Here is a 16,311-nt window from a genome sequence, read left to right on the forward strand (position 1 = left end):
TTACCGTATCCTAAATTATCTCGGTTAGTACGTTGACTGTCGAAGTAGCTAAGAAAATCAGTTTGACTTCCACTTTCTACTTGTTGAATTTTATTTTTGATGACTTTAGCCTGTTTGGCAGAAAACCGTCTCGCAGGAGGTCTTAAATCACTCGCGTGCGCATTTGCGTGACCCGACAGTGCTGCAATCTTAGCCATCAATTCATCGAGGTCTGAACACGGGCTTACCATGAACAACCGCGAATCCTCAGCCGGCAAGCAACCCAATAAAATATCTATCAATTCGGACTGGTCTGGCACTTCAGTTATATTGAAATAGACCTCGACTATATACCAGGCAAACTCAAGCAATGTAGAAAATTTCGACCTATCGAATCTTAAAGCTTGCAAAGCTTTCTTATGGATCCTTTCCATACTGGCAGAACAATACTGTTTCTTAAAAAGTTTTACAAAATCTTCATAACTTTTAATATCGCGTGCCACTGATTGCAGCCACGCTTCGGCCCCCCTCATCAAACACTTCGATACTATTAAAAGTTTTTCGGCATCAGACAATCTATACATATCCAAACATCGTTGTAAATTTCGCAAGAAAGATCGGCCTGCACCTGCTGTCACCTCTCCACTAAAAACCGGAAAATCTTTAAGGTCTTTAGGTTTGATAATAGACGATGAGAAACTAGGAGAATTTGGAAACCACTATTAGGTGAAAAGAAAAATGGGTTAGAAGTTACTGGATGAACATCAGGTTTTTGGCCTTGCCAATGCCATTGGGATTCCAAGTTCGGGGTGGTTGTCATAAAGGAAGACCCGAAACAATTCCCTAAGTTAGTACTCTCATAAATCTTGTTTTGCCAATTACCTGCCATATTATGATAATTGCCATTACCACTCGACAGAGGAGGAGTCGACAGGTTATATACAAAAGGATTGTTAGTGGGGATATTCCTACTTCGGTTACTTGTTTGAGAAAGCCCGGTTTCAAAGTTCACGTGCGCTCTTTTTCTAGGAATTTCCTGATCTACAGACTTGTCACTTTTACTATCCTCATGCAAAGCTAATTCTAACTTTTCTAATTGCTGTTTCAATGCTGTTACTTCACTTCCTATTTCGCATTGATACTTCTCTAATCTTTCATTTGTTTCGGAATTCTGTGATCTTAGCTCGCCCACTGCGCCCTCAACTCCATCCTGCTTACTTTTAACTTCTTGTAAAACAATATTCTGCGCTTCTATCCTCTCAGGTAATTGTTGCAAACGCGTATCCTGAGATTCGAGCCTACTCAAGGTTCCCTTCATATTATGCTCAAGTGTTTGAATTCGTAATTCATTACTCTCGACCTTCGTGCTAACTATCCCAACATTATCCATTAATTTCTGGCTTGCTACTTGCAATTCCTCATGAGCTTGTACTTTTACTTGCTCCAACTTAGAGGATAATTGCTGCACGGTTATAGCAGTTCGTTCAATTTTAGACTGCACCTCAGTAATTTGAGTCCCAAATTTCTCGAACCCTTCGTCGATTTTCTGGTTAACTTTACTCACCTCCTTTTTACTACTAACTAACTCGTAACTAATTTCGTCTATCTTCTTGAACAGCTTTTCCATCATTAACATAAGACCGTCTTCTCGCGAGACAGACGACACAGTACAATTGTCTCGTAAGACAGGTGACGAGGTCGCGATGGGTGCATTGTCAGAAATACCGTTATCAAGCGTAAACTCCTTGTTTCCCTTTTCGGGATCCTCGTCATTGCCATTGTTAGGCTGAGGTAGCTTAGCTGCTTCGCACCCTGCACATAGCCAACGGTAGGAATCAGCGCTTACTAAAGCAAACATGCTAGAGGTATTCTTCATACCTACACAATCAAAATGAAACCAGCGAAGGCAACTCTCGCACATCACGGCTTTCACTTTCTCTACTCCTTCATTACTGACTACTTGATGCGCATTATCACAACATGCATATTCTTTTTCCTGAGAACCCGAACAAACGCTATCCCCATCGGAGCCACTTCCACGAGACGCCATTTTACAATCGCTTTACAAACACAGTTAGCATAAAACAAAACAAAAAGACATTGAAACTTTCACTTCAAGAACACTATATACTTATATAAACACTCATAAGATATTTCCAGTCAAGCCTCCAGTCCCAGCGCCAGAAGACAAAACTCACCCACCATCTCTCCACTTCACTTCCACTTCACCTGCTTAATATTTGAATTATCCATTAATATTATTACACGTTACTTCTCGAGCAGTACTCAGACAAGAGAATCATCCTACGGCTGGGTCGCCACTTTTTAATGTAACGATTTATTTCGCTTTCTTCCTTTCCTCAGAATTTGGCCTAGGTTGAATATTCTCCTGGGTACTGAAGGTACTCCAGGCTATCCAACCGTAACTTAAATTCTATTTGCACAACGAGAAAAAAAACTTAAGTTTAAAATATAAAAGAGAAATAAAATAACATCTGCAATAATGAAGAAAGGAAGATTTAAAAAAAATATAAATAAATAAATAAAATTAAACTATACTTTGAATCAGGATCTTTTCTCCTGTTGAGACCACTGCAAGAAGCACTGTAACTGTTGATAATATTCATAAAGTTTAATTCTTTCGTTCTGAAGACCACTTGCCAATATTGTTAATCCAGCTTATAACTAAGGGATATTCAGATCTCATACCACAATGACGACTACTTCGGACAGTACAAACTAAATTTATTGTTAGAACAGAAAGAAAAATAAGAAAAAAAAATGACACTACAATGACAGAGCTCTCCTTCCCGCACGGAGAGGAAAAAGACTGAAATACATTGCAAGTGGAAAAAAAAAAAAAAAGTATAATTAGGTTTGAAAATTTAGTCCCAAATTATGTTCTTAATTCCAAATTTTTGTCTTCACCAAACTTGCCTTTACAACCATATCTACGCGAACAAAACATTTATTTTAATGCACCTCTTAAGTTTCCAAATAAAATTTGGTTCAGGTTATAGTTAGTTTCATACAATATAAACTCTGTTTCGTCAATCCAATTCTTAGTGCAAGTACATTTTTGCATTTTGGAGATTTAGAATTACATAGTACAAAATTACAAGTTCTGTTTATATCGGTTGACCAAAGAAAATAAATTGTTATGTTGCCTGAATTCAATTTCGTCACAATTTAGTATTAAATTTTACAATTGTTTTTAAACACTATTACATCATTCGAAAGGAAGGGGGGGTAACATTTCTTTCGCCTGCTGACATACATCAGGAATACAAAATAACTATTACAAAGGTTTACGGTATACTTATTAACTCGGTTCACAAACTGAATACAATTTTCACCCAACAGCTTTCCTAATGGCTGAACACCCTATGAAAGTGGCAGCGGTGGAGATAGAGAATGGCCGGGCCTACATGAACACACTGAAGAAATAAAATATTATCTTATTTCGAGCGGGCAACCTGTCTATTTCAGGCGCAACACGTCTCTAAATACACACTTTCTTCATATATTTAACTATTTCTTTGCCCATGGCTCATTAAATCGCAACTTCTCCAGTCTCGCTTGGTTTAGCACAACTACTGAACGTATCTGCCGAATATTTCTTTAAACTACAGGGTGAGCGGACAAGCTTCAGGTAATTCCATTATCACAAGCATTTATGTTAACAACATGCCAGCAGGATAGAGAGAGAAAGCAGTGAACGTTCTAAACATCACTCCCGGTTTATCATTCCATACTTAAAGTTTAGTAGAAGGGTCCTATTAACCACAAACAACAGAGCCAATTCCAGATTTTGGTACGCAATAGTTAACGATACTAAAACTAACCTAACTGCTATAACTAACAAACAAAGAAATAAATTCACACAAACGGAAGAGATTTGAACGAAGATTTGATATGGAGAGGTGCTAAACTAAGCGTAGATTTTTGATATTTGAAGTTCCAACCGAGACAAGTGGAAGTGGAAGTGAAGGGAGAGGAAGGACGAATTCTATCACCCAGGCGACTGGGGACCCATGCTTGACCGGAAAGATTTGCTTTAAACAATCATGTTTCTAGATTCCATTACTCTAAAGAAACTCATATAATGTTATTTTTATCATCGTAGAAACAATTTACAGTAAGCAGGCGTATATATTAATTTATCTTTGCTCCCCCCTTTTTATCTGATATATAAAAAAAAATATAAATTTTCGAAAACCGATAATTTTAGTTCCTAGTTTATAGTTTTGATGGAATTTATGATAATTTATTGAATTTAGTCACCAATTGATCCGGATTGAAACAAAAATTTAACCAACCATAGCAACCATTTTCTCAAAAAAACTTCCTACACCTGGAACCTTCCTAGTCACATGGTCTTCTAAATTTCAAAGCCTGCTTCTCAAAATATCGAAAGTAGCTGCATCCCAATTTCAAACAAGAGACTATTGTTACCTGAGAGGTCTTGAAGTGCTTTTCAGTCCTGGATATGACCGTTCCTCCGGACAGCAAACGCCATTATAGCCGGTACTCGTGCATATGGATACGGAAGGAAAGTTCTGTTATTTTACCTTACATGTTTTTTTTAATCTGTTTATAGTAGTTAGTCGGCCTTCATTTCTCACCCTTCGTCCACTCCTGAAATTCACTAACTACAGATCACATTATTACGTGGTTCGTAGGTGTTTAGTTGAAATTTATTTCATCTCAGTTGCCTGAGATGTTAGCACACTCCATAGTAACGCGGAAAAAGGACGCTATCCCCACCCGGCGAGGATAGCTTCACTTCGCCCCCCCTTTTTCCTGATTGGTACAGATTACCGGAAAATATTTGAAATTTTAACATGCTTATCGACCTAATATACATATATTAAAACGATTGCAATTAAAGTAAGAATATCTGAATTATAACTACTTACTTGAAATAGTTTAAAATTAAATTTTACAAAAAAAAGCTTGATGTCCTTTGTTTTTCATTTTGGGTTTTCTCACTTGGTGGCAGCACATTCACGCACAGCGAGGACTATAAACGAACACTTGATGTGGCTTTGGATCGAACTCGAAGAAGGCGCCATTTTGGGTCCTCAGATCCCAACGATCTCATACTAATATAAACAATTATACATGAGCGGAAAAAGGGACCGTCTCAACTTTTAATGTTAAAGTACTTTTTGTACCATTTTTACTACAAAAATCTTTGTTTATGCCCAATGTTTTATTCGCCTAAAAATAATGTTTGAGGAGAAAGTGAAATACACACAACTGAATCGTGTATTTCTAAACCTAGTAGAACAGAAGTAAGAATGTTATTAAGAATTTAAGGAAACATAACTCGTGGTGTGTAGAAGAAACTTCTACTAATTAAATTCATCCCAAGTGGACACAAACTCATTCTTCTCATATGGAAGGGGAAGGAATAGCCAAAAAACAGCAAAGAATCATTGTCCCAATTTATAAAAAACATGCAAAATTGATTCTAATAATTATCACGGCATCTCTCTTTTGTCAACATGGTATAAAATTCTCCCAAACATACTGTTAGCAAGATTGATCTAATATACAGATGTAATTATTAGAAATTATCAGTGCGGATTTAGACAAAATCGATGAATTACCGATCAGATAGTTATCGTTCGTCTTATACTCGAAAAGATATGGAAATACAATACTGCAGTGTATCATTTGTTGATTGATTTCAGGAAGATCTACGACCTTGTTGGGAGGGAAATATTTTGTAAAATTCTTACGGAATTTGGAAAACCGAAAGAGCTAGTTAGATTAGTTGAAATGTGTTCAAATGAAACCTAAAGTAAAATTCGAGTAGGAAAATACTGGTTTAGGAGCTGTATGTCGAGAATGGCTTGAACAGACAGTGTATTGCCATTACTACTGAATTTCGATCAGGAGTATGCTATAAGGAAAACGAAAGATGCAATCAGGGCTTGGAGCGAAATGGCATTCACCAGAGTATGGCAAATGCTGATGACGTAAATCTGGTAGGGAATGATAAGAGGACAATAGCAAGAAATGCAGAGGTTGTACTTAGCGTCTGAGGGACAAGAATTTTGAAGTAATCACAAAGAACATAAATAGATGGAAATTCGCCGTGACAGTAATACCAAAAATTATGGATATGTTAAAATATCAAAGAATATGTTCGACAATTGAATACTGTAAATATCTAAGATCAACGTTAACAGACCAATATGATATCAACGAAGAAATTTAATGTTGGCAAAGGAGGGAATTCTTTTTATTGTTCGGTCCAATCCTCGGGAATCCTGTTGAAGAATTTAAAACTATATAAACGATAATTATGCCTGCTGTGCTGTATGCCAGCGAAATATGATCGATTAATTTTAGGAAATAATACAAACAGAAAAGATTAAGGAATAAAATCTTACGGCAAGTTATTCGCTCTCAATATTGACTTGAGTAAAGAATGGCGGAAAGATCATGACGAGTAGGTGGATAAATTGTACCATTTGTCAATCTTTGTTTGGATTATGAGTTCCAGGAAGCTCAAGTAAGCGGATCATTTAGCCAGATTGGGAGGAAGTACGAGCGCTTGAAAATTTTCATTGGAAATCCAATCAGATAGAGAACATTAGGAAAACCATGGCGAAGATATAAGAACAATTTTAAGATGGATATATAGTGGAAGTAAGAATACAAAGTAGAAACTGAATTCAGTTGCCTAATGACAATTCAGTTCAGAGTATCTGCGTATTTCCGGGTTATTTTAGGTTCTTATGACTATCCATGCTGGATATATGCCTCTAAAGGATTTCTTAAGAAGAAAATATCAAAAGAGAGAATTCTTGAAAGTTAATTTTTTATCATATATGTTCATATTACGTAGCTTGTGTATGGCAATGTTGATATTTCCAGCGGTTTGGCTTCTTGGGTTATCTTTAATTTTTCGTGTTCAATCTCAAGATGTCGCGTTTAGTATAAGGAACTTTGTGCTACAAAGTAGGTTCAGTATTTTCAGGCTAACAAATGTGAAACTTTTGTCTTTTAAGAGGAAATTCATTGTCATTATCGTAGAAAATGAGAAGGCGTTCTTAAGAATTACTGGGTGTACATTCACTTTTAGAGGACTTTACTGTTTTGTGTGTAAATACTGGCTTCGGAAATATGCCATAAATGTATAATGGAAAGAACATATACTGACCTGTTTTAGATGGCCACTACAAAGCATGAATGCTATCTAACCGAGTCAGTGTAGGAGCACAGCAGTGGGGCCCAAGCGCTAGCGAGGGGGTGCATCACAAATGGTTAGAACGCGTAAACGTGGATTTCGCTAATAACACTAGGTTAGATACCTTCTTCATCGACAACTTTGTGTTCTCGGATGAAGTACTTTTCGCTGTCAGTTTCTGCCAATAACATTTCACATCAACAACACGATGTTCACATTTGAAAATGTATCTCTTCCTCGGTTTATTTATTTCCAATGCTTTTTTGCATTTGCCACATTGCTCAGCTTTAATAATCCATGTCGCTCCACATAGTGTAGTAACTCATTGTCTTTCCCAGTATATGAAATTCAATCGAAAATTCCACATGTATCGCATGCAACTACCATCTTTGAATTTCCTCATTACACCATAATGTCTGACGTCAACATTCCTCCTCTCAGAATAGTACCAACACCACGCAGCTCTTAACGCTTGAAAATGCCACATTACTTTTCTTGTTAGCATGGATTTTACAAACACAACCAATTCACTTTTTCTTTCCTATAAATTTTATATATTTTTCACATATTTACTCAACCCTTGTTTAGGAACTGTAAAATGTATCCTTACTTCAGTGAAACTGAGTTTGAGCAAAGATTCCATAAACGACATAATATATATTTTTCTAAATTTGGTACGGGTGAAGTTAAAGTAAGTGAGAACTTGTTTCATTATTAAGCATACTGCGAAAGATAATCTGACACAGAAATTGTAAATTCTTTTAAGGATCAGATCCACGATATTTTGATATCTCGTAAAACACTTTAACTTGTTCGAAAATTTTCAATACTGTTGTTTATTTGTATTTATACTATTTGAAGAATGTTTTTAGTATTTTGTCAACGCTTATATACAGTAACACAGAACGCTGATTTTAAGAATATCAGTAACCATTCTGAAATGTGTGTTTATGATTTGTAGAGAATCCCATTTGCTAATTAACGTGTTAGTTTATTGACATCTAACATTCGAAAATTATGCCATGGCCTGGTTAGGTGGCTCTTTCGTAAAGTACAGTTGGTATTAATAGTATGGAATTCATCCAATGTTGTAGGGCCTTTGGATATCTACTTAACAGAAAGAAGTAGAGGGCTCTGATCAAGGAAACATTCAAAAGGGGGATAGTACTTTCGTTATGCTAACGACACCCCGGAAGTTTTAATATTTACTGGTGGAGACAAACCCGTTGATTTTTTAAAAAATGAGCTGCGAATAAGTAATAACATACGATTTTTAATTAGAATTATATGGTATTGGTGGAGGGTTTTTTTGTTCTAATCAGTTACATACGAAACGTCTGGTTCAACAGTAAAACATCAAATAATATTTTCTCGGTGAAAAGAATCTTTCATTAATCAAAGTAAACACTACTGGGAGCTATGGACACTATGCATTAGTGCCAGTTTTGTAAACGTTCGATATTCTGGACTGAAATTTATCAAAGGTATTTCTTACAACTGTTTGTTTTGTTGCGGAAGTTTTCCTGAGCAAAGAATAGTTTTAATTCTTAAACAGGTGATAGTTGTTTGGAGATATATTTGTGTGCGATATATAAACGTCTCATATTGCAAGATTCAGAGGTTTCATATGGAAAGTATAAACGTTTAAAGAGATGAATTTTATTATGTATTCTCGTGCTTCTGCGTTTATTAAATTTCATGTTAGATCTTTCTAATTTGCAATCATATCGATTTAGACATCAGAATTACTCTTAAGTAATGTCTGAGTACTTGAAAATTTTACTCAACACAGCGGGAAAATAAGCATGAGACAATGAATATTTACCGTGATAATTTTGATCCATATCTTCGGAGAGTAAAATTATTTAAATTCATGACATTTGCGTTAAGGTTCTGTTTTAGATGATGTGTTTCTCAATTGTTCCCAGTTAGTTTGGAATTGACTTTAATATATTGCAATCGCATTCAAGTTCAATTTAATACCCCTTCCTTGTATTTAATTGACATACTTTAAGGTAAACACAACTTATTTCCTTGATTAATATACGTTCACATTTATACCGGAAATAAAAATTCTTCCAGAATTTAAATTGTACTACTTTGTCGCTTAAGGCAACATAAAAGTTCCTAATTCGAATTCTACATGGCCTTTCTTACTATGTGTATACACACGTTTAAGTTTTGTGTTTAAATGGATTTGAGAACGAGATAGTTTGCACATAATTGTACTTAGTTTTGGAGAAATCTTGTGAATATATTTTTCAAAGATTTTAAAAGTATATCTGTAGATTATTGTGTTTGTTTAGTTTTGGAAAAATTTTTCAAGAAGTTAATTTTGTTTCTTTAATTTTTGTAGGAGATCATTAGTAAACGACAGAAGCAATGACGTTGGCACTCAAGAAAGACTTGTAAGCTATTTATCGACAAATGTAGATCCATTACGTCCCTTTGTATGCAGTCTATGTGGGAAAACATTTAGAATGAAGGGACATCTTCGAGAACATCTTCGTGTTCATTCGGGTCTACGTCCATTCGCCTGCAATGAATGTAATCGCGCATTCAACCAAAAATCTCAGTTGCGACATCATGTACGTATTCACACGGGTGAACTACCGTTTGGTTGCCACTTCTGCGAGAAAAGGTTTGCTCGTAAAGAAACTTGGGAGTTGCATACATTACGTCACACTGGCGAAAAGCTTTATCACTGTGATGATTGTGGAATGTCTTTCGCACGAAGAACTAGTATTAGGAAACATGTTATGATACATGCTAATATATATAATTACAGGTGTTGTGATTGTGGCGAAAAATTTCGTTCAAAGGATTCTTTGCAGAAACACATAATAAATTATCGTTCTTTAGACAAGCCCTTTAGCACTGAAGGTTGTGGGAACAGTGATTTGTCGGCTATTCGACTTACTGGTAGCGAACCAAAAACATGTGAATACTGTAAAAGAACTTTCAGTCGAATGGACCATTTAGCAACTCACATTCGTACACATTTAGGTTCAAAACCATTCGAATGCGAAGTGTGCGGAAAAGGGTTTAGGCAGATTGGAAATTTGCATACTCATCGAAAGATTCACACCGGCGAACGACCATATGCGTGCACGACCTGCGGGAAGAGTTTTATCCAGAAACATCATTTACGTTGGCACGAGGACAAAAACAATTGCAAGAAAACGTTGAAAATATTAGATGTTTCCACCGCGTAGAATTGTGTTCGGTGATGTTATAAGAATGGCAGGGAAATATTTTAATCTGATGTTTTATCGTTATTTAAAGTAGTTATGGAAATGGCAGTTTAGCGCCACAATCTGATGCGGAGTTCCACATAACAAAAACAAGCTGCGCATATCTCATGGATAGTGGTAATTCAAAAATAAGCTTGAAAACAACCCCAAAGGGAACGAGAACCATCATAAATGATACATGTATTTGAATCTTAATCTCCAACAATTTTGACTCTACCTTATATTAAAAACGAGCTGCCCATATCTGGAGAACCAAATATCTCCAAAATATTTTCTAGAGAAATTTCAAGGGAGCTAAAATATATTTGTGTCAAGTCAACCTCCTACAACAATTCTGACTGTCTTCCAAACCTGTAAAACTACAAACCGTCCATATTTCAAGATTGGTACCTAATATAGCAAGCCTTTTCGTGGCTCAAAATCAACCCCAGAAGGTATAAAACCCACCATGAAGGATACATGTGCCGAGTCTCAATCTGCCTCGACCACTTCCCTGATTTTTTTTTTTTTTTAGCTGTACTCCTTTACATATGAGTTATGTGCCTGCCTAAGTCTGTTTTGACTCCTATGAAGGGGAATCGTGCTATTAGTATGTTTCCTATGCAATTAACATTAATTAACATTAACATTACAAATTAACGTTAACATTACCTATTTATTATTTCTCCTTTGTGTTAAAACTCTGTGCCACCGTTGGGATGAGGGATATTAAAATTGTTTTATTATATGCTCGTTTTTGATGTCATATACGTAAGATGTAGGAGTAATAGTATAACACAGAACATGGTGACATCAGGAAGTGCTTTCATGAATTAAAACTCTCCATATAGTGTTCCGATCATTAATCGCCATTGCGATTGTGTTGATGACATGCAGAGTAATTAGCAAGGAATTCATCTACTCAGTAGAAGGTATTTGTATTCCATTGAGTTACACGTTTAGATGCAATGTATGTCGCATATGTTTTCAAGTAGGGATGCTGACTGAATCTTAAATTGAAGTTCGTTTTAGGAACCATACCGTTTCCATCGTTCTTGAGGTAAATATTCTTCACATTACAGTGATCAAATTTCCTAGGGTCCTTTAACTGATCACTACTCTTACACCGCGCCTGGAAGGCAACAAATCTGGTATGTCATTTTATAATCTACTGGACTGCGTGCTAACATCGAACTTGAAGTAGATTCATATAACATATAGTTGTTTCCACTGATAGGTATGAAATTCGTAGGAAAATGTGGGTTCTTGAGAATATTCGTCCTGATTTTTTTAGCTTGGTACTTCTTGCTATTCTTCATCTCTAAATCTTGAGCTCCATGCTATTAAGTTTTCCAGCATGCGCTAGCTTTCCAGCTTTCCAATGTTTCATCAGCTTTTTGAGACTTGGATCGATAGTACAGCATGTTATTATTCGCGTTTCTTTTAAATGCTAGCCGCATATTTCTCTTCGAAATAATTTCCTTGTAGTCGGCGAAGAAACAAAACAGTACCCGTAATGGAAATAGCATCTTATCTGCCTTTCGAGGGAGCTTGAATGTACTGATTATTCCTCAGGTGTGGAGAACATTTATTTAGCTATGATTGTAGGCAAAATTCGTGGATAATCAATATGATCAACAACTCGGGTTTGTTTTCGTACTTCCTCGTGCTAAAACAGGTGCAACATTAAGTTATCAGTGGGTTTAACGCAGCATTCTGAGCTAACATCCTACCCATATCTCATCCTTTCATTTCATACTGGATATACAGGTCATTATAATACTTACGACTAAATCCGTCATATTGAGTCAATAAACTTAATACACTTTCGTTTCGTGTTCAAGTTATTGAATGTACATTGATTAGGCAAAAGTGGTTCCACGTTCCAGCTATTTATATCTTATCTTCATTGCCCTTGATCATCAATATCGTACTAGTTATTACACCTCCAAATGTTTCTGGTTCATGCTTCTTCAAAACGTTGATCTTAATGTCATGTATACGGCTCTTGAATGGAAAAGAATAAGTGGAATTGTGGCTCTGAAAAATAGGCTAAAGGAATTCTGTGAGTGGTTTAAACGTGGTATATCATTTTTTTTTGTGTGTGTGTGTGTGTATTGATCGGTTGCTACGAGCATTCCTCGAACTATTACATTACACACATTATTCTGAAGTTCACTACCTGATGGAGCTAATATATATTCGACCTCCATTCATAAACGCGTTTTCGTGTGATATATTAGGACTAGATACATGCTGCAGAACTCAATAAGAGCAGTGTAATAAGGTAATGCTTGAAGTTTTTTTTATGCGTGTGAGGATGGACAATTTAACACTGGTAAAGTTTCAGAGCTTTAGAAGAGGTAGTGTAATAGCGTAATAAACTTTTGCGTCCTAGAAAATATCGCCACCGGACATGAGCTCAGAAATGCTGAGCAAAGGTGTTCACAGATAACGTAACCAAAACTGGATTCTATCTGCATTATGCAGTGTGTAACGGGAGATTACGCAAATAGTGCGGTAGGTGACTAGTACGTAAAGAAAGGTCATATGAACATATATCGCTAAACGGCTTGTTTTCTACTAAATTTGGGAAAAGGAGCAAAAACGAAAAATGCTTGCAATAGGTTTACCCTTTGCCAAATAACTTACGAGGGTTATTTCTTGCGAATACCAAAAAAAGTCGCCATCACTTTCCGAGCCGCAGGAACGATCTTCGCCATCTTTGGTGCAGACTCCTCGCTAACAACCCATTTTTTGGACTTCCTTGGTTTCAGGTGTGTGTTGGTGAATCCATGTTTCATCCACAGTGACGAAAAGATGCTGAAAATCATGTCAAATACGTTGAAACAGATTCAAACCTTCTTCGGAACACCTCACACGAGTTCGTTTTTGGTCCACCGTGAGCAATCGGCGCATCCATCGCGCGGATAGCTTTTTCATGCCCAAGTGTTGATGCAATGTATTATATACCCATTCACCAGGGATGCCCACAGTACGAGCGATCTCGCACACCTTCGCTCGTCAATCATTCATTATCGTCTCGGATTTTATCCATGAATTCCGGCCTAGTGACCTCGATAGGGCGTCCAGAATGTTCGCCATTACTTGCGCTCATATAGCTACTCCGAAAATTTTGAAACTATCTGTACACTGTTCGCATCAAAGGTACAGATTCAGCATAATGTTTATCAAGCTTCTCCTTAGTCTTCTGAGGCGAGTTGCCTTTGAGGAAAGAATGTTTCATTACAACAGAAATTCTTTCATCCATATTTTTGCAACTAATTCGACTTGCTCGATTTAACCGCACGCCAAACACAGAACAACTATACAGGTGTGGCTGCAACTTGGTGTATTCTTCCAAGAGATGTTACTGACAATAACCTCGGTACGCACCAGTGTTGCAATTTCCCGGACGTCGCACGTTGCTACCTCCGAAGTTCGTCCCCCAGTTACTAGTTCACCGTTCCTCGTTTAAAGGAATCATCCCGAGAACCGAACTTGTGTCCACAGATTAAAAGCGGCTCATTTAAAATCTCTGTGCATCGAGGAGAAATAACATAGTTGAATAAAAAAGAAAAAATAAATAAAACGAACCCCAAAAGAATCTCTCTCTCTCTAAGTAATGTACCGAGTCCGGTTTAGATGTATCAGATTTAAACAAAACTTCAACACACCAAAAAACAACAATCAAATAGGTAGATCCAAAAATCTTAATGGGAAGTTAATATAAGAAAGGAAAACGTCCCAGGATTAACCTATAGTAAATCTTTATTCAAACTAATAAGAAAAATCTCGAATCGTTTATCTGGAAGTAAAGAATCCAGCCCTTTATAGGAGAGAACCATTTATCACACATATCCCTCAAAATTGACAGAATACTAAACGAATCGCTATTTTGTCGAAAAAAATTAGATAAGTTTAATATCATCTCCTAAGTGAGGTGTCAATCGGAGCTTGAACCTCTAGCCTCTCTTCCCTCTAAAGGATTGGCGTGGCTCCAAAGCCAATAAAAGAAAACGGTTCAGCGACTTAATTCGCATCCCCCTTCACACAACCCTCTTGCTGTGTGGTACAGTTTAGGACCAACAATCTCCGTAGCCCCCCAGACTCTCTTCCTCTGAAGACAGTTGTGGTCTGAAATTATGTCAAACTATAGTTTTTGAATCACGGCGATACAGCCCTTTTACTGCACCAAGTCAATCTCCAGCCGTCTCTTCGACCGAGAATCTGAGAATTCCAGACAGGATCCAGTCCCCTCTTTGGACAGAACCCTAGCCAGCTACCTCTTTAGACGGTCGAACTGGGATCGTCTCCCACCTATGATTCTCCTGCTCTTATATAGGAGTTACAGTCAACGGTCACCAGCCAGACGCTTGGTTTAAATATTTTAAAATTAACGAAAAAAAAAATATAAACAGACAAGATTAGCGTTCGTTTCTGGCTCTCCCCTAAGTGAGCTGTTAAAAAAAACCCTGTTTGGAAAAGAAGGAAACTGCTGTTAGTTAATAAGCTACAGAAAAGAAAATTATACAAAGACAAGAATAAAAATATAGATTATATGAACTGTAATAATTTACCCGGCCGGGATTTCTCTCTAAATCTACATTAACTAAGAATACAATATACAAGAATAATATACAAAATAATAATTACAAATATTAATAGCAGTTCTCTAAGAGAGGACTGCGTGTTACTTACATTTCAAAAGAATCAATAAAAAACACAACTTTGCACGTAAAATAAATGAAAAGAGCCATTAGTCCAAATCTCTTGTTCAGATTCTTTTAGTTGTTTAAAATATTGAAAGACACTTTTTTTTAAACACACAGACAAAACAAATAATCGAGAGCACATTGTCAGCAAGCGTGCACTCTCGGCGATCCTTTTCGAATATGTATATATTCACAAAATAAAAAACAAAAAAAAAAAAAAGAAGAAAGAACTGCTCTGCCCAATCCTTCAAACACACCATAATTTGGAGTTCCGTCCAGTGATAGTCCTTTTTTTATTTCAGAACTTGAATCTCTTCTTCGCCCGGCAGTCTTCCCAGTGGTCCCCGTCGTTCAATCCTTTACCTGGAGTGAGTAGGAGTCCCTCGCCATTAGTAAAGATCTCTATGTAGTCCACTGGTTCATCCTCCGGGCAACTTGTCGACGGTTCAGAACTCAAACCCAGAGCCTCTGCTACCGATGCAGGCCTCTTTCGTAGTTTTTCATATTCTCTCAGGTCCTTGAGAAAAAAATTGCTCGGGTCCCCTTGCAGAACACATTATGGGTTCGAACCCGAGTTCTGTCTCGCTTCTTATTACTTTTCTCGTCGTCGATGTTAAACATCAACTGAAGTTCAGTGGTATTCCACGCCTTTGGTCTGTCCGCCTTCATCATATTTTCAATGACATTATCTTCATCCGAGCAATTAATTTCTCGTTTCTAGCGTCTCAGGGTAATCAAATTCCCCTACTCGGAATTTCCAAACGCACCAGTGTTGTCCTCTCCCGGACATCGCACGTTGTTTTCAAAACGCCCACGTGGTTTTTTTCCATACATGTGGTAAATACACACACACACACACACACACACATATATATATATATATATATATATATATATATATATATATATATATATATATATATATAAACTTTCCATAAATGTTTTACCTTAATACCTGCGTATGTTAGTTACATACTCCAAAAGTAAGTAAACAGCCATTCATTACACACGTGAGTAACTACACAAGTTAAACATTATTATAGACCGGTTTATCTTTATACTTTCTACATGTTTTCACATACAATTTTCATTCCAAGTATTTTTTTTTTTTTTACTTTTCTTTATATCTTCCGTAACATTAGAAATTGCGTTGAATAAATTTGCTATCGTTGCAAGAGTA

The 16,311-nt window shown here is 36.6% G+C and overlaps 1 protein-coding gene across 3 annotated transcripts in view; it reads left to right on the forward strand.

Annotated features, from left to right (window-relative positions):
- LOC145691082 (uncharacterized) overlaps positions 1-10,656 on the forward strand; it is a 29,476-nt gene extending 18,820 nt beyond the window's left edge. For 2 of the 3 annotated variants that reach the window (XM_081766752.1, XM_081766753.1), the window contains exon 3: positions 9,540-10,656. In XM_081766752.1, coding sequence (XP_081622878.1) covers positions 9,540-10,398 — 859 coding nt within the window. In that variant the 3' untranslated portion in view covers positions 10,399-10,656. The remainder of the gene's footprint in view (positions 1-9,539) is intronic. The other variant, XM_081766754.1, reaches the window with a different exon arrangement.
- The last annotated feature ends 5,655 nt before the right edge of the window (positions 10,657-16,311 follow it).

The sequence above is a fragment of the Thermobia domestica genome, chromosome 7 (genome assembly GCF_964235325.1).
Source record: "Thermobia domestica chromosome 7, izTheDome1.hap1.1, whole genome shotgun sequence".
Classification (NCBI taxonomy): Eukaryota; Metazoa; Arthropoda; class Insecta; order Zygentoma; family Lepismatidae; genus Thermobia; species Thermobia domestica.